Source organism: Onychostruthus taczanowskii, unplaced genomic scaffold (assembly GCF_017590055.1).
Source record: "Onychostruthus taczanowskii isolate IOZ18803 unplaced genomic scaffold, ASM1759005v1 scaffold60, whole genome shotgun sequence".
Lineage (NCBI taxonomy): Eukaryota > Metazoa > Chordata > Aves > Passeriformes > Passeridae > Onychostruthus > Onychostruthus taczanowskii.
Window position 1 is genome coordinate 3,932,442 of NW_024503680.1, and position 16,942 is coordinate 3,949,383.

At 57.6% G+C, this 16,942-nt stretch overlaps 3 protein-coding genes across 4 annotated transcripts in view; 1 reads left to right on the top strand and 2 right to left on the bottom strand.

Annotated features, from left to right (window-relative positions):
* Positions 1-2,707: 2,707 nt before the first annotated feature.
* Positions 2,708-9,208, bottom strand: PIGT (phosphatidylinositol glycan anchor biosynthesis class T). The gene is made up of 13 exons (XM_041419210.1): positions 9,175-9,208; positions 7,889-8,677; positions 7,361-7,538; positions 6,308-6,435; positions 5,728-5,828; positions 5,484-5,570; positions 5,145-5,232; positions 4,973-5,070; positions 4,515-4,680; positions 4,225-4,425; positions 3,560-3,725; positions 3,358-3,441; positions 2,708-3,253 (listed from the first exon to the last, which is right to left on the bottom strand). Exons 1-13 carry the CDS (start codon positions 9,206-9,208, stop codon positions 3,001-3,003), a joined length of 2,373 nt encoding a protein of 790 aa, XP_041275144.1. The 3' UTR covers positions 2,708-3,000.
* Positions 9,209-10,052: 844 nt separating this feature from the next.
* DBNDD2 (dysbindin domain containing 2) overlaps positions 10,053-16,942 on the bottom strand; it is a 7,905-nt gene continuing 1,015 nt past the window's right edge. Inside the window, exons 1-4 of one of the 2 annotated variants that reach the window (XM_041419221.1) lie at positions 16,844-16,936; positions 11,989-12,144; positions 11,403-11,546; positions 10,053-10,648 (exon numbers count right to left, since the gene is read on the bottom strand). In XM_041419221.1, coding sequence (XP_041275155.1) covers positions 10,440-10,648; positions 11,403-11,546; positions 11,989-12,144; positions 16,844-16,886 — 552 coding nt within the window. In that variant the 5' untranslated portion in view covers positions 16,887-16,936 and the 3' untranslated portion in view covers positions 10,053-10,439. Of the gene's footprint in view, positions 10,649-11,402; positions 11,547-11,988; positions 12,145-16,843; positions 16,937-16,942 lie in introns of those variants that run through there. The other variant, XM_041419222.1, reaches the window with a different exon arrangement.
* LOC121343761 overlaps positions 13,490-16,942 on the top strand; it is a 13,261-nt gene continuing 9,808 nt past the window's right edge. The window contains exon 1 of the mRNA XM_041419220.1: positions 13,490-16,702. Within this exon, the coding sequence (XP_041275154.1) occupies positions 16,311-16,702 (392 nt within the window). The 5' untranslated portion in view covers positions 13,490-16,310. The remainder of the gene's footprint in view (positions 16,703-16,942) is intronic.

Genomic DNA, 16,942 nt, shown 5'->3' on the forward strand with positions numbered 1-16,942 from the left:
AGCCCCGCGCGGCGGCAGCGGAGCGCGGCGGGTGCTGCGCCTGCGCGGACGGCGCTGCGCCTGCGCACGGGAGGGCGGCGCTGGGAGCCGGCCTCGGCCGGATCCGCGTTTTGCGAAGAGATTTTTGCGTTTATGGGCTCTTGTGGCGAGGCACGCTTGAGCTGGTCAGCCTGGAGGAGAGGAGGCTCAAGGGGACACCTCAGCGCTGCTTACAGCTTCCTCACGAGGGGCAGCTCCGAGCTCTTGGCTCCCATGAGCAGTGACAGGACCTGAGGGAATGGCCTGAATCTGTGTCAGGGGAGGGGTAGGCTGGGTATTAGAAAAGGATTTTCACCCAGAGGGTGATCGGGCACTGGAACAGGCAGTGCTCACAGCCCCGAGCCTGTCTGAGTTATAGAAGCATTTGGACACCTCTCAGGCACAGGGTGGGATTGTTGGGGTGTCCTGTGCAGGGCCAGGAGCTGGGCTTGAGGATCCTCAGGGGTCCCTTCCAGCTCTGAATATTCCGTGGTTATTATTCAGTTGTGTTTGCACGCTCCATGCACCTTGTGCTGTGCTGCCTCAGAGCCACGGAGGACAGCGGGGCTGGGCAGGGAGCACTGCAGGCCGTCCCTCCACCCCTGCTCCGCTCCCTCGGGGCTGGGCAGGCAGCACTGCAGGCTGTCCCTCCACCCCTGCTCCGCTGGCCCCCTCAGCACCGTGCTCTGGATCGTGTCCAGGGCCACGGGAATATCTCAGTGCAGCCTGTTCCAGTCACCCATGCAGTGAAGTTCTTCATGTCCAGGTGGAACTTCCAGTGTTCCTGTTACCTCATCCCACTGTTCAGCACCACTGGGGAGAGCCTGGCTCCATCCTCAGAACACCCTCCCTGCAGCTGCTCACAGGCATTGGTAAGCTCCCCTCTCAGTCATCTTTCCTCCAGCCTAAACAGCCCCAGTTCCCTCAGCTTTTCCTTGTAAGAGACGGCATCTTGACAGCCCTCTCCTGACTCGCCTCAGGGAGCTCCATGTCTCTCCTATACTGTCTAACCCAAGGTAAAGAAGAAAAATAGTCCATGAAAAACAAAACCAAAAACCCCAAAGACTAAGATTTGGCCTTTTCATAACCATTTAAAACCCAGCCAGCCACAGTTGCAGGGCCACCCACATTTCCCACAGTTTTCCACTTGGCTGGCCTGTGCATTTTTGATAGTTATGATAAGACCTGCTCTCCCACTGGCCCTAGAAGTCTGTATCCAGCCTGGGATAGTTTCCCTCTGCTCTGCCATTATTCTGGGCTGACCTCTTTATGGGGTGTTTAAAATTCCTGGTTTATGGCACTGCACAGGAATGGCCCTAAAGCCTTTGGCTGATGCCAGCTCTGATGGTTCATAGTGAAAATAACTACTAGATGCCAGCTATGATTCCCATGGCACTCAGGGGACTTTCAGGATCCCACCCAACACCAGCAGCCAGCAGGCTTCACCCAGGGAACTGGGCTGCTCCAGCACATGCTGCTGGTTGCAGCCTGCAGATTGACACTGGATTCAACTGATCAACTGATACAACTTGAGGTCTCCAAATCCTTTTGCAAACTGCAATGTGGACCCTCATGCCTAAGACTGCTGTGGGAGCTGTGTGCTCGCTTGGGTTTTGGTTGTAGTTCTGGCTTTCTATAAAGAAATTGCATTTTGCACTTGAAGCCTGGCTGGCAGGACTGTAAGCTCCCAGCCCTGTGGCACCTTTTTCAACAGGCAGGAACAGAGAGGGATCATCCAAAACTCGTATTTCAGCAGGCTCTGCAGGCTGCATGGAGCCATGCAGTGGAGTGGATCTGTAAGGAGCTGCAGAGTAAAAAGCATCTCTGGCATGGAAGGGAAAGGTAATCCTAGGCTAGTGGGAACAGCTTGTTCTGTGCAGGGCAGGAGGCCATGGGGTTTTTATGGCTTTTCTGTTCAAGCAGAAGCTTTTAAAGGACTTCTGGCTGTGCTCTGCTTTGGTTCTGGGGAGTGTTTCTTCCAGTGACTTCCCTGTCCTTTGTTTAGCTGGTTGTAGGCAGTGTCTGTTGCAATCACAAAAGCCACATCTGAGATGGAAAGGGCGTAGCCCTGACAGCAGCACTGTCAGAGGCCAAGCAGCACCACGGTGACCTCCCACTGCTCTGTGTGAACCACAAGGTGGTCATTTGTATTTTGAGAAAATAACTGAGGAGCACAGTGGTGCCAGTGTTCCTGCATTCCCAGCCCAGGGCTGGCTGCAGCTCAGCACTTGGGATCTGCTGAGCCAAGGCTCCCCAAAGCTCCAGGGACACTGTGGGTGCAGAGGAGAATCCTGTGCTGTGGCAGAGGGGTGAGTAGGTGGAGGGTTTCAAAATCCTGCAAATAGAAGTTGTGAGCAAGAGCAGTTTCTTTTTTCCTGTGAAAGAAAATAAACCCTTGCTGTTGGTGAGGGGGCAGACGTGCACTGTGCCCAACAATTAATTTGCAAACTGGCTCCAATGTGGCCAAGTCTGACAGGACACGTGTGAAACATGGCAACCATGAAAGGTGAGATGTTAGAACAGATGGATCCCTCTCTTTTCTGCAGATCAAACCCCCTTGCCTGGTCCTGCCTGCATCAAATCCCAGATGATCCAGGCAGTGTGCTACAGAGTTGGCAGCTCACAGTCTTAGAGGGTCAACTCTGCCCATGAGCCAAGAAAGCAAAACCAACCAGGAGCAGCACAGATGTACAAAACACTCCAGTTTACTTCCAGCACCATTCCCAGCATGTAAGTTACACCTCTCCCAAACAGAAGTCTTTTACTTTTCCCCGTCCCACAGCAGTGCAGTTCAGTAGTCAATGGGCTTAGAGCCATTTCCCATCTTAGCAATGGAAGTGATCTCTCAGCTTATTGGATCCCAAAGAGAATTCCTGGCAGCAAAACGAAACAAGCTGCTTCCAGCAAGACAAGAGGCAGCAGTGCTCTGCTGTCTGTCTCCCCACAGAGCCCTGCAGGCAGTGCTGGCTGCCCTGGCCCCTCTCAGAGTGGGGGCACCCCCCTGAATTTTCGGATGACGTTGGCCAGCCGCTTGGCCAGCCCGCCCCGGCTGGGCTCCTCCACGTGGAACGTTCTGGTCAGCAGGTTGTAGAAGGAGCCGTAGCACACGGCCACCACGGTGCAGGTGAGGCAGATGACGTTGTAGGGCATGCTGAAGTCTGGTGTTGGCAGGTTCACCAGCAGTGGCTCCGTGTACAGGCGCACAAAATAGCTGGAGCCATCGGAGGAAGGAAACCTGGAGAGTGGAAGCAGGAAAGGCAAGGTCAGAACCAGTGCTTTGTGCTCACCAGAGAGGATGAGAGCAGCCACAGCCCTGCTCCCCAGCACGAGCACACTCACAGCGAGGTGAAGAGAGGGCTCTGCTCCACATCCATGTCCTTCATTGCAGTGACACTGGGCACCAGGGCACTGAGCACAGATGAACTAAGGGGACAAAGAACATGCCAGTGTCAGTCCTGGCAGCAAAGACATCTCCAGAGACCTGGGCAGTAAGTCCTATGCAAAGCCCAGATAGGGATGAGGAGCTGGGGAATGTCATTACCCGACATAAAAGCCGTGATTGGGGTCAGGTGGGTACTCTGTCCACTTCAGTAAGGCCCTCTCAAACTGGATTGTGATCTTTGTGACAGAGTTGGCTGGCAGCTGGATCAGCATTTCCAAGAGGTGAGGCCGTCTCCGGTCCTGGGCTGGCTGGTAGTGGATGTAACCTAACCCCAAAGAGATTTCCACAATGGCACCAGGGAACCTTGTCCAATCTCATATTGCCTGGACATCTCCCATGAGGTGGGTGCTCCTGCTTCCACTGTCCTGAGAGAGGTTTTCTGGGCAAGTGAAGATGCACCCATAGCAAAAAGCTACTGACCCATGACAGTCAGGTATTCATAAGGAAAGGTATAAATGCAAAATAAAATCCAATCATCAGTTTTAAATTGAGCTTCCTATGCTACAAAAATTAATTCATGTTGGTTTAAACCCTTATTGGATTATGAAACACTATCCATGTGCCTCATAAAAAAAAACAGACTTAATGCTCTCATCTGTTGTGAGCACTGAACCTAGGGTTAGGAAAACATCCTAAAATGTTTTGTTTCACAATCCAGTTTCCCAGTGACCACTGGGGCCTGAGGGAGAGACTACACCATCTTTGGAACGAGCTGCTCATGCCAAGGGAATCGGGTGGCACGTGCTGCTTGGGGATTCACTCACTGGGCTTGTTTTCCTTCCCTTTGGTGATGATAGTCAGGGTGTGCACGTAGAGCCGCAGGTACCAGGGCACAGTCTCCAGCAGGATCACGGGGAACGCTCGGTAGGGGTGGGTGTTGTAGATGAGGGTGCAGATCTGCCCGGTCTGCAGCCCGTACCCCCCCACGTACCGCTGAGCATGGAGAGTGGGGATGGGCATTTCCGCTGTGGAAGAGGAAGGACAGCAGTGGGGTGATTGTCAGCCCTGGAGCCCCGGCCAGTGGTGCAGATGAAGTGAAGTTCTGCTCACTCACAGCTGTCTTGGGGCCGCTTCCACTTCAGCTGCACATTGAGGCTGCGAGATGTGTTGAAGAGCGAGGGGCTCAGCAGGTCATACACAGCATAGGTTTTCTTGTCTCCCTGGACAACAGCTTCATGTACTGATGTTGGAGGGGGGGACACTTCCAGTAGCTCCTTTTCCTGAGGAAAGCAAATGGACCATGAAAGGAAAAAGTGCCCCTTTTGAAGAAACTGGCAGCACTGACAAAGTCCCTCCAGATAGCCCTGAGCTTTGCCACCCAACAGCCAGCTCTGTGCTCCTGCTAACACCACCAGGCTCATCCCCTCAGCCCTGCTCAGAGCAAGGAAATCACCTCCCTTTGTTAGCCCCTGAGAGCCAGGCCATGCAGAGGATGGAGGTGAGGATGTTTCAGAGCCACATGAAGTGGCTGAACTGAGGGAGCAGGGCATGCTTTCAGGCCCATGAGTTTACCTTGTTCTTAGGGGAAATGTCAACATAGACTTTGCTCTGCGAGGCCAGAGGACACGTGTCAGTCAGCGTGCGAGAGAACATCTTAAAGAGGGACCAGTCTGTGGGAAGCAAGGTCAGGTGGCAGGTCAAGTGCTGCAGGCTGGGAGCACTCGAGAACAGCCACCATGCTTACCTTTCTTTCCCTGGCCACTGGAAAAGAAGTCAAAGACCACAGTGAGGGTCTGTCTGAGCTCCCAGGACACAGCCAGGCAGGAGGCATCCTGGACAAGACAGAGAAAAGCATCTCTGATCACACCTTCTGGAGGGGGAGGACACCAGGATGGAGCTGGAACTCCAGGAGGACTGCAAGATTTCAGCTGGGGTTACCACAGAAGCAGGATGACAACTGTGTTAGACAGTTGAACCCATCACAGGGTAGCTGGGCAAACCAGTGTGATACCTTGTGGTGTGACAAGAGGGCTTTGGATTTTCTCTTGGGGTGCTCAGGGAGGGAGCTGAGCCCAGCACTTACCCTGCAGATGGGGCGGATGTGCACTGCCTGGGAGTGGTAGCTGCTGTGGAACAAGCGCTCAGCCTTCAGCAGCACAGCCAGCCCGGCCTGCAGGGAACACAGGAGAAACTCAGCCCCTGCCCTGTCCTCTGCTCCCACCGAGAGGAAGGCCCTGAGGGAACCTCCCAGTGCATGCTCCCAGATTGCTGCTGGGAGCCCAGCTCCATCAGGAGTGGCCCAACTGGCCAGCAGGACTTGTCTCTACCTTTGAGCCACATGGCAGCAGCTTCTTCCAGGGGGTGAGGTTCTCTGTGCAGACGACTTCCCGGGGCAGGACAGCGTAACGCAGGAGATGGTGATCTGTCCCTGGGCAGGGAGAGGGAGGAGAGCAGGCTGGGACTGCTACAGGCATGAGCACAGCAGCAGAGCTGCTACACCCCCAGTGTACCCCACCATGCTCTCAGTATGCCTGAAATGCCTTGAGCTCCACCAGAAGCAGACCCCACTCTGTTCAGAGTGATTGCAAAGAATGGGTAAGGATACATCCTAGCAGATCTTTCTTTGTGAGTGCCTTAAACCCTGTAATCCTCACTGTTTTGTAAAACACTTTTCATAGAGATATATAAGGGCCTGGGAGCATCAGCCATGTATTATTTTTGAGTTTCCTCTGTTTAATTCCAAGCCTTGTTTGTAGGGAGAGGAAATCCTTCCAGGAAGAGGTTAACAGATGCTGTTGTACACACCCAGACCCAGAGTCGTTGCAGGACCTGCACCTGGAATGCTGGCAGTGGCATGGGGCAGAACTAAAGTGAAAAGCAAGAGTGAGAGAGCAGAGCCAGGCTCACCATTGGCTAAACCCAGGGGTTTGAAGGATGCTGTTGGAATCACTGTGTTGGTCGAGTCAATGAAGTTGAGAGAAGCACAGAATATTCCCGAAAGGATGTTACTCAGTTCTTTCCAGGCTTTGTCAACACTGTGTGAGAACAGACACCAGAGATTACTCAGCAGCTCAGATCCTTGAAACAACAAGTGTTAAGTCAGTAACATTCAGAAAATACAGTGGAGTGACCACACTGGGCTACCAAAGCTGCATGGAGCGTGCAGAGAGACTGCTGGGCTGGCACACCCCAGCTCCCTTGGTATTTTATTCTGACACATCAGATTTGGGGGACACACAGCAGGGACACGCAGCAAGGACTCACAGGCATCACACAGCCAAGGGACATGGCGGTGGGCACAGCTGATATGTGAGGAGAGAGGCCAGGGGAGCAAGGAGCACACAGGAGGTGACGTGTGTGAATGGGGAAGGGGCTGTGAGACCCAGAGCAATGCCTTGGTGCAGCAGACAAGAGATGGGACACTTGCAGGGAGGAGAGAGCTCTGTGAGTCCCCACAGGGCTGCTGCAGCTTGAACAGGGGTGGTGTGCTAGGGGAGATGGTGACAGGTATTGGATGGGAGTCAAAGGAAGTGAGTCATGGGTGAGAGGTCAAGATACAGCCCCACTGTATTAGCGCAGCAAGCGGTCCTGCAATCCACTCTGAACCCTCATCCCCCGTGCTGTTTTCCCCCAATGACACACACACCCACTGCTTGGTTAGATCAGTGTTATTTCTCTCTGTGCATCATGAAGTGCTTGTCATCACAGAGCCCACAGGGGAATTACTTGGGCCTCTAGTGAACAAGCATTTGCCCTCAGCACCACATCCTGTCCTGTGAACAGAGGGCATGTTCTGTGGGTTTTTAGAGTTACTCCTGGGCTCTTCTTTCCAGCAGACATTTTTCAACCCAGGAGGCCTGCTTACACACCGTGGCTGCCTCAGGAGAGACAAACAACAGCTCCTGGAGCAGTGGGCACGGAGGGGACCCAGAGGGACAGATGCATGGCTGGGGTACCTACTCGGTGACCGTGGGCTGGAACCAGACCCAGAGCTCAGCGCCAGCGGGTGCCTGCAGGGGCGGCTGCCCCCAGTAGCGGGTGCGCCAGAAGCCCTGGGTGAGCGCGAGGTGGAGCTCCCGCACGCCCAGCGCTGCCACCAGCCGCCCCAGCGCCTTGGGGAAGAGCCTGTAGTGAGAGACTGTGGGCAGCGTTAGTCCTGCCCCTCGCGCCCCGACCCCACACCAGGGCCTGCCGCACCCTGACCTCACCCGACACTGCCAAGGCTTGCGCCACCACACGCGGCCCGCTGGCGTCACGGCCCCGTGTGATGTCACCGCTCCGTGCCCACAGCTCTGCCCTGTCCCTGCTCCCCTCACCCCGCTCTGACGTCACTCGAGCCCGTGACGTCATCGCTCGAGGCAAACCATCACGTCGCGTGGTCCCTCCGCGATAGCCCCGCCCCTGCGCACCGCTTCAACCAATAGCAGCGCGGTCCGCCCCCGCGCCAGCCAATAGCGGCGCGGTCCGCCCCGGCCGGGCCCGCCCTACCTGCGCCCCGCTGCAGGTCCGCGTCCCAGCGCGTGCGGAACTGGAAGGTGGCGGCCACATCGCCGGTGGGCAGCGGGCTCAGCAGCAGCTCCTCCCGCAGCGCGTCCCGCCGCTCCTGCCCCGAGTCCGCCCGCCCGGGGCCCGGCCGCTTCCGCCGGCGCCGCCAATGGCGCCGCTTCCGGGGGTGCCATGGAGACGCTGTGTGCGGCCGGGCCGCGGGCTGTCCCGGCCTGGCACCGGGAGCTGCCGCACGGAGCGAGCCCTCAGCCTCCGCGGGAGCAGCGCCAGCCCGGCTGTGCCTGCGCCTGCCCCGGCCCAGCAGCGAGCGCCAGCGCTTTCGCAGAACCGCAGAATATTCCGCGGAAAGGACCCACGGGGATGATCGCGCCAGCTCTGCTGTTTGAGAGGGGTGGGCGGCTCTCCGAGGGCTCCCTTCCGCCGCTCTGAAATCGGGGCTGCAGGGAAGCCCTGGCGCCCTCCCAGCTTGGCTGGCTCCCCGCGGGGCTGGCGGTGCGCAGGACGCTGCGAGGGCTGTGCCTGTCCCCAGGTGCCTTCCACTGCTCCGCTCCTCGTGTCCCTCCCGCAGGGCAGCGCCTGTCTCCGGCTGCAGAGCTCCGGGAGCGCCCCGCGTCCACAGCCGCCAGCCGGGGCCGCCCCCGGGGGAGGGAACGCAGGCACGGCAAGGCAGTGACGGTCCGACGGGGCTCACAGCATCTCCTGTTCTCCCCGTGGTGGTGATTTGTTCCAGTAGGAAATAAGCATTAAAATCATAGCAACGTGTGGTTTCCACTTACCAGCTGCTATACCTTGTTCATTACCCACTTGCTAAGATCTAAGGTCCTCATGCAAGGTTAACTTGGAACTGACAGTGTGATTCAGTATTTGTGAAGAATAAGGAGTTACTTTCTATCTCTTTTTCCCCCTCTTGCCAATTACTAACATCACATAAAACCAGAAAGTCAACATGTCCAGGAAAAAAAAAAAAAAGGTCATATTTACATACTGTTGTTGGTTTGGGTATTTTTTACACTGGGCAACTCCTTGCAACGGGATACTGGTAGATAATAAAGGTTTAGATGCATGTTGGAAGTGATCAGCCAAATAAAAGGTAAAAACATCCATCCAGAGCTGTTAATGACCCTATACCTAGATAGAGAAGTCCCTGTGCTACAGCCTGAAAAGTCATGAAGCCTGGCCCTTTTCTCTTGATCGATTTCCCAGCTTAAGGCAGCACATGCAACACATTTCTGCTGCACTCAGATACAGAGCACTCCAGCTGGTCCCACAAAGGGCTGGTTGACACAGGAACAGTGCAGCCATGTCTCAACACCCCCTGGGAAGCAGCCAGGATGAGGAGCATTCCCTGGCTTCTGTTGCTTATCTGCCAGGCTCCTTTCCCCGTGGTGACCGCGGCTGTGCTGATGCAGGGGCAAGGACAGCGCTTTCCTGGCCTGCAGCCACTGATGAAGGGGCCTGTGGCCAGCTTTGTGCCCAGCTTTGGACCAAGGGCTGTAAAGTGGCCTCGTGTTGGTGGTGCTCCCTCCGCTGCTGTGGAGCAGCAGAGGGGAGCAGCTGCTGGTGCTCTCTGCTCAGCCCATCTGCGTGGCAAGTCCCCACTGTGCTCCTGGCTGGTGGCTCCAGGTCACGAGCAGCCCCTGCTCAGCCAGCTGTGTCTCAAGCTACATCAGGGAAGGTATGGGTTGGATATTAGGAAAAATTTTTCACCAAAAGAATAATAAAGTACTGGAATGCTCTCCCCAGGGAGGTGGTGGAATCACCATCTCTGGATGTGTTTAAAAAAAGACTGGACATGGCACTTGGTGCTGTAGTCCAGTTGAGGTGTTAGGGCATAGGTTGGACTCCGTGATCTTAGAGGTCTCTTCCAACCTCATTATTCTGTGTTTCTGTGATTCTGTCTGTGCTGCCTCTCTCTGCAGAGCCTGAGTTGCTCCCCATTGTGCCCTGCAGCCCTTCCCTGCCAAGGCCTGTGCTGTCTGTTCCTGCCTGGGCACAGGAGCCAGCCCTGGGCTGTGCAACAGGAGGCTTCATCTGCTCCTGCATGGCACAGTGAGCAGCGTGGCTTTGCACTGCTCTCCCTCCTGCAATCCCCCCTGAACCCCCATCCCCCATGCTGTTTTCCCCCAATGACACACACACCCACTGCTTGGTTAGACCAGTGTTATTTCTCTCTGTGCCGTCGTTAAGTGCTTGTCTGGACAGAACCTTTGTCAGTAGGGCAGGGGGAACTGGGATCCCAAGGGATGGCTTTCTGGAGGTGGTGGGGCTGTGGGATGCTGGGCATGTTGGGGAGTGGGGGAGTGAAGCAGGGAGTGTTAGCAGCAAAGCCTGAAGAGTTAATTTTGGGAGCTTACAGTACCCCTTTCCTTCTCCTTTAGCTGCCAGGAGAACACATGGAGGGAGAGGAGGGGAAAACCATCTCTCCCCTCTGGCAGGGCAGCAGTCCAGGGTGGGGTTAACTGAGCACCAGCCGCTTTCCTTCTGGGCTGGTGAGTCCGTAGGGAGGAGGCTGGGAGCAGGGCAGAGCTGCCTGCTAGCTTCTCACCACCTGCTCTTTGGGACTGTCCTCCTGCAGGTCCTCCTCATCCGACTGCACCACGGGGGTCTCGGCCCCCTCCTCGCTGGTGTCCAGGCTGTTCAAATCCGTGGAGGCAGAGGACGTGGAGGAAATGCGAGACTTGCTCTCAGCTGCGTTGGGCACTGGCAGGGTGATCTCCTCAGGGCACTGACTGGCATCTGCCCCTGGAGAAGAGAGCAGTGTGAGAATGAAAAAGGCTCTTGGAGGTTTATTGCTGCCTAAGCTTCATGGATGGCCCCTCCGAGCCTCACTCCTCAGTGGGCTGTGCATTCCTGACGGCTCCCCGTGTGGCTGCTGCAGCCATTCCCCACCTCACACCCCCGGCTTGGCTCAGGGCAGTTGCTGCACATCCCTTCCCCGTTTTTGGCAGTGGAGCCTCTTCCATCTTGCCTGAAACACGGCCCAGAGCCACGCTGTGTGAGGCTGTTGGCTGCAGCAGGCAAGGAGACCTTTGGTTTGACCTCACTACAGTGTGTGAGTGGGGAGGAATGTGCTGGAACCCCTTGCTTTCCCTGCAGACCCCAGCCCAGCTCCTGGTTCTGCAGCCTTCCTGCTCAGCACAATGAGCTCTGCAGCATGGAGGGGACCTTGGGAGTTGTGACAAGGCACTGGCTGCTCCAGAGAGGCTTCAGGACAAGGGAATTTGACTCACACTCTGGAAGGTGCCTGGCCTCTTCTGTCCTCTGCAGCACAAGGAATTTACAAGGGTCTGTATGTCTGGGCTGAGGAGGTGAATACTGATGTGGAACAGCCCCGTATGAGGTCCCTCCAACTTCACAAACCCAGCACCAATATCTGCCTTTGGGTGGGTATGGATCTGCCCACAGGGTGGCTGGGGCTGAGGAATGAGCCAGTGTGGGCACTGGAGGCAGGAAGGGCTTCCAGGCTGGCCCACAAAGGGCTTGGGACTGCACATACCTGGCAGAGACCCAGCAATGCTGCTCTCCTCTGTCCCACAGCCCAGAAACACATCCACAGTGTCCTGGTCTGACAGGTCCAGCACATCCATCTGCTCCAGCATGTCCACGTTCACCTCCATGGAGGAGATGCTGCCTAAGGGGGCTGCAGAGACAGAGGCCAGTGAAAAGGTGAGTGATAGTGCCAGGCAAAAGGCACAATCAGCTCCGTGCAGGCAGGACCCTGAGGTGGGAGACCACCCTTGACACAAAGAACTGAATTCTACTTGCTGGTAAGAGGCCCCAGGAAAATCATGTTTCCTTAAAACATCCCTCTGGAAGCCCCTGCTGTGTCACTGCAGTCCTTGTGCCTGCTCCAAAATGTAGCCTGCCCAAAGCCAGGCACTACAGGGCACCAGCTTGGGTACCCATGTGCCTTCAGTGGAGGGGTGTGAGTAACCCACAGCACACCCACACACCCACTGTGGTCCCATCTTGGTTCAGGACATGGGTGTCCTGTTTGGACTGGGGATGTCCCACCAATCTCCAACCCCTGTGTCACTGTTCCTGAAACCCCCCAGCCCCGTGCTGGTGCCCACAGCACGTACGTCTCCGGTGCTCAATCTGCAGGTGAGACATGGGGAAGAAGAAATCCACATCATGCTGGAAAACCTCCTCAAAGAACTTCTGCCTGTCCCGCAGTTTCAGCTGCTGCTGCTGCATCTGCTCTGCATCCAGGTTCCGCTGGGCCTGCTCCATCTCAGCTGGGGAGAAAGGTGAGGAGAGTTGGAGCAGGCAGGGCTGTCGGAGCCCTTCTGCCTGTCCCGGCTCACCCTGCATGGCTGTGCTGCACGGTTGGTGGTTCCCTTCTGCTCTGCTTTACCAGCACACATTGATCTAGTCACCGTGGAGAGATGTGACACACCAGAGCAGCAGCATCACCAGCACTTGCTGTGCTGGAGCCTCAGATCCCTCCCCTGAGGTGCAGGGCAGCCAGAATGGGGAGCTCATCCGCTGTGCTCACAGCTGCTGAAGGGAGTTCTCAAGGGGGAAGGGGAGCTGGTGTGAGATCAGCCGCGGTTTGCACACTTTCAAGTTTCAGTTTCCCTGCTACCAAACAGAGGGCTGTCTGTGAATGCTAACGAGCAGGGGAACTCCCAGGGTCAAGAGCTGGCCTTAGTGCTCCAGGCTTTCTGGGCCGAAGGATGTATAAGCAATGAAAGGAACTGGCAACCCTGTCACCGCTGCCCGTGCACAGCCCTGCCTGTCACGCCCCCGCCACCACCGTCACTATAAATGCAGCCGCACCCACGCTCCAGGCTCCCTCTCACATCCCCGCTCACAGCCAGCTTGGCTTCTGCCTGCACAAACATTTTCATTCCTGTAATTCCTCAAGCAGTTCACTGCCGGTGCTTGTGTCCCCAGCTCACGGGAGGGAGTGATGGGAGCCCTTGGGCTGTTGTTGAAGGAACTTGTTGCTGCATCCCCGGTCTTTGTAACTTCCTTTTGGGCTGGGTACCCAAAATAGCAAGGACCCAAGTGGCACAGAGAGGCTGTGGCTGGTGGCCCCAGCTGTTCCCAGGCTGGTGTTTGACCTCAGCCATTCCACATTTCCTTTCTGCTGCACTTGGCCCAACCGGCACAAGGAAAATGTGATTATTGGAGCAGGCAGTGTAATAACCAAGGAAACCAAACAAACATCCTGTGCTCTGCCTGAGCAGAACCTAAACCCTCTGCTCCTCCAGGCTGGGGAGGAGGAACAGAGGGAGCAGCATTCCCACCCTGTCTGGCAGGAATAGGGGCAAGGACAGCAGAGGAGCTGGCTGCCAGCAGCACGGAGCAGCACAGGAAACACACTGGAGAAAGGTGCTGAGCCTGGTGAGATGTCATGGAGATCAATGTCACATCTTCCTGAGAGCTCCTCCAGGGCTTCTCTGCATCCTCTTTCTGGGCATCCTTCAGTGAAACCCCATCATCTGCAGGTGCTGCCCCGGCAGGCTGGGCTGTGGGGATACACCGTGACTCAGGGCGACTCACCACGAACTCTTGAAGAGTCCTGCGGGCTGGGCTGTGCTGGCAGAACCACGTGGGGATACACCGTGACTCAGGGCGACTCACCACGAACTCTTGAAGAGGCTCTGGTCCTCTTCTGGCTGCTCAGCGTCTTCCTGCAATGCCTGGGGCAGCAGTCCAGGCTGCCTGAAGGGCTCTTTGCCTTGGCATGTCTGACCAAAGCACTGGTGCCTGCTCTGGTGCTGAGCCTCAGTGCAGGGCCCAGGATGGTGGTGCCAGTGAACCTTTCCTCCTGGGAAAGCCGACTCACAGGTGGCTGCAGCCTGGTGCTGCTGGGGTACAGCAAAAACCTCCAGCCTCCCTGTGCCATCTGCAGAACAGAGTGAGGCCAGGGACAAGGAGGGGGTGATCAAGGCACTGATTATGGAGCTGTCTCCCTTCAGCAGCTGGCTGTCCCAGGCAGAGCTGTGCTCCCCGGCCCAGCTGTGCTGAATCCATGGCAAACTGCCGCGGTTCACCACACCGAGGAGAGCCCATCGGGCTCCAGCTGTGCAGAGGCTGGGCTCAGGACAGAGGCTGGGCTGGCTCCAGGATTCAGGGTGACAGACCAGCTCTCCACGGGACGTCCCGCCAAAGGGACCTCAGTGTGGAGGTAAGGACCAGTGTCCAAATCCTTCTGCAGTGCAAATACAAAATAAACCAGAGTGCTCTTGGGTGCTGTCCCGGGTGCCATGAATGCGGCTGACCCGGCTGCTCATGCTCTCCCGGCACATGACCGATACTCGGAGTAAGTGTGCTCGGGGAGAGTGATGACGGCTGCTGGTGGCAGCATTCCTGTGGGCGCCACGGTTTCTCTTGAGGGAGAAATTAGCAGGACCTGTTTATGAACTTGTTTTCGAGCTCTGGTCGGGGAGTTGGGCACGAGCACTGAGATCCCATTATGTAAGGAACGCCGGCAGCGGGAGACAGCAGCTGGGGCTGTGCTTGGCCCTGCCTGACCCGTGACCGCGGTGAGAGTCGGGGATGGAGCCTTCCCCCCTCGCACGGCTCTTCCGGGCCCAGGGCGAGCGAACAGCCCTGCCAGTGTGGCTGCCCCTCGGCAACCCTCGCCGGGGAAATAAAGGAGCGCGGCGTTCCCTGCCGCGGCCCTTCCATGTGACGGCCGGTCACACTCCGCGGCTGCCAGGCGCGGGGATTGTCTCATCCCGCTGGCATGTTCCCACCGCGGGACACGTTAGCACACACAATGCGGCCCCTGTGCACCGTGGGGGATCTGTCGGTACCTGCTGGTGGCCTGGCTTTTATTGCTATTGTCATGGTTATTACTCCAGCCCGCTGAGCCGAGGGGCGGGAGGCTGATCAGCATTCAGAGCCAGGCTCTGCCCCGCTGCCTGAACCGCCCAGCGCGGCTGCCTTCAGATCCTTCCGGCTCTCACGGCTTGTTCCAGCGCTGCTTGGACACGAACCGGGGCCAAACGCTGCTGCAGAGTTTGGGCGGGCAGGACAGGGCAGGATTCCCCGCAGGGATTTCCTCTCACCTGCTGCTAGGCAGATGCCGCAGGGTGGGCTGAGGGCGAGGACGATGGCCCCGGTGGTCCCTCTGCCCTGCCAGGGCACACCAAAGAGCCACCACCCCTCGCGTTGTGTGGGCTCGTGGCCACGCTGTGGTGGGGAAAAGCGTGGGAGGGTTGGGAGGCAAAACTCTGTCAGCTCTCCCATCCACACCTTCGCCAAAGCAGGCTTGGGAGAGGAGCAACCCCTGGATGCAGTTTGGATGGAGCAGGGGTCAGACAGAGCTGCAGGGTGCTGAGAGTAGCAGCTCAGGGTGTACTCAGACCCAGCTGCCTTTCTGCTGGGAGGGAATGTGCTTTTCAACCCTTACAGCCATCGGGATCACGGCACACCCCTCTGTGCCGGTAAATAGGAGGGGTGTGTTTGGGTTGGGAGAAGGATTGTTACTGAAGGCACAAGGCCAAGAAAGGATGGGAATGGCCTTTTCTCGAGGCCACAGCTCTGCAATATCTTGCAGAGATTTCGAGGGATTTAAAGAAGGTCCTGAAAAATAATACGGGCTGTGGAAAGGAGCAGCAGGTGCTGGCAAGATGAGCAGAGTTTAAGTGGAGGTGGCTCCAAGCATGGGTCAGTTCTCTGATGAATGAAAAGGTTGGAGTAAGCTGGCTTTTGCCCTTCTCCCTGAGCCTTTCTGGAGCCCAAACCCCTGGCTCTGCTCCTCCAGAGAAGTCCAGTATGCCCCACTGCTTCCAACTTGCCAGAATGCACCTTCCCCCGCCAAAAAACAGGTCTGCTAGGAGATGGGTGGGGGGCAGTGCAGCTCCTCAGCTGCCTCGGCATCTTCTGGGAGGCTGTGCAGAGATGGCAAGCCTTTCCCTGTCACCCTGCCCCAGCATAACCCCTGCAGAACAAGGATAACTCCCAAGGGCTTTCAGCTCCTTCAGCCTTGGGAGAAGCGGCTGGCGAGGAGAGCTGGGAATGCCCAGAGAATCACACAGGGTCAGGCCACACCGAGATGGGATGCTCAGGCACCGGCTGCCTGAGTGTTAATGCCCTGCACAGTTCTCCATCGGCACGTCTGACCTCGTGTTGCAGCACAGCAAAAAATAACCGTAGTCCCGATGAGAGGAAATGCACCGGGCGAGTGCGAGGGAGGCAGTGGTTTTGGCAGGGCTGCCTGCTGGGAAAAGCAGGAGGGGGGACTGGAGAGAAAGGACACGGCACCTCGTAACCCCTGTGTGTGCCGTGGTTTCATCGCCTGCACTCCTCCGAGCGATCTCCAAATCCCCTGCGTCTCAGCACTAAAAATATCCTTCCCTGCCGCCCGGAGCTCTTCCCCGGCAGAGGCTGTGTCATAAGACCCTGCTATTTGCGGGGCCCTGCTTCCTTTCATGCGAGGAGAAGCATGAGAACGAGCAGCACGGTGCCCGAGGCACGGCAGGCACAACCCGGGCACGGTGCCTGGCAGGCTGCTCCTCTACAAGCCCCGCTGCCCCGGCTGCCGCTCGCCCGCCGCTCGCCACTGAGTTTGCTGTGCCCAGCATCCTCAGCCCTGCGGGCACGGGGGGATCCGCTCCTTCCGGCAGCCACGGCGCTCCGATGCCGCTCCAAAACAAACCCGCGACCCAACAGGTTTCCTAGCTCTGCCACTTGCCAAGCAGGTGTCCCTCAAATCGCCCCGCTCCCCGAGCATCCCCGTCCCAGGCACGGAGCTCCGCGGGCAGCCCCGGGGCCGGCAGCACGTTGGTGCAGCGAGGGGCTCGGGGCGGCCGGGGCTGGAGGCTCCGGGGGCGGCAGGTGAGGCACAGCCGCTTTGCCAGGGGCATCAGGTGGGCGCTGCGGGGAGGATGAAGGGATGTGGCACCCGAGCCCTGCCCGCCCGCCCGGTGCGGTGCCCCGCTCCCATCCCGCCGAGCCCACCCCGCGGCCGGCACTTACCGGGCAGCCGCCGGCTGCGGCTCTGCGCCCCGGGCCCCGACATGCGGCTGCTGCGACCGGGCCGGACCGGGCCGGGCCGGGCCGGGCGGGGGACGGGGA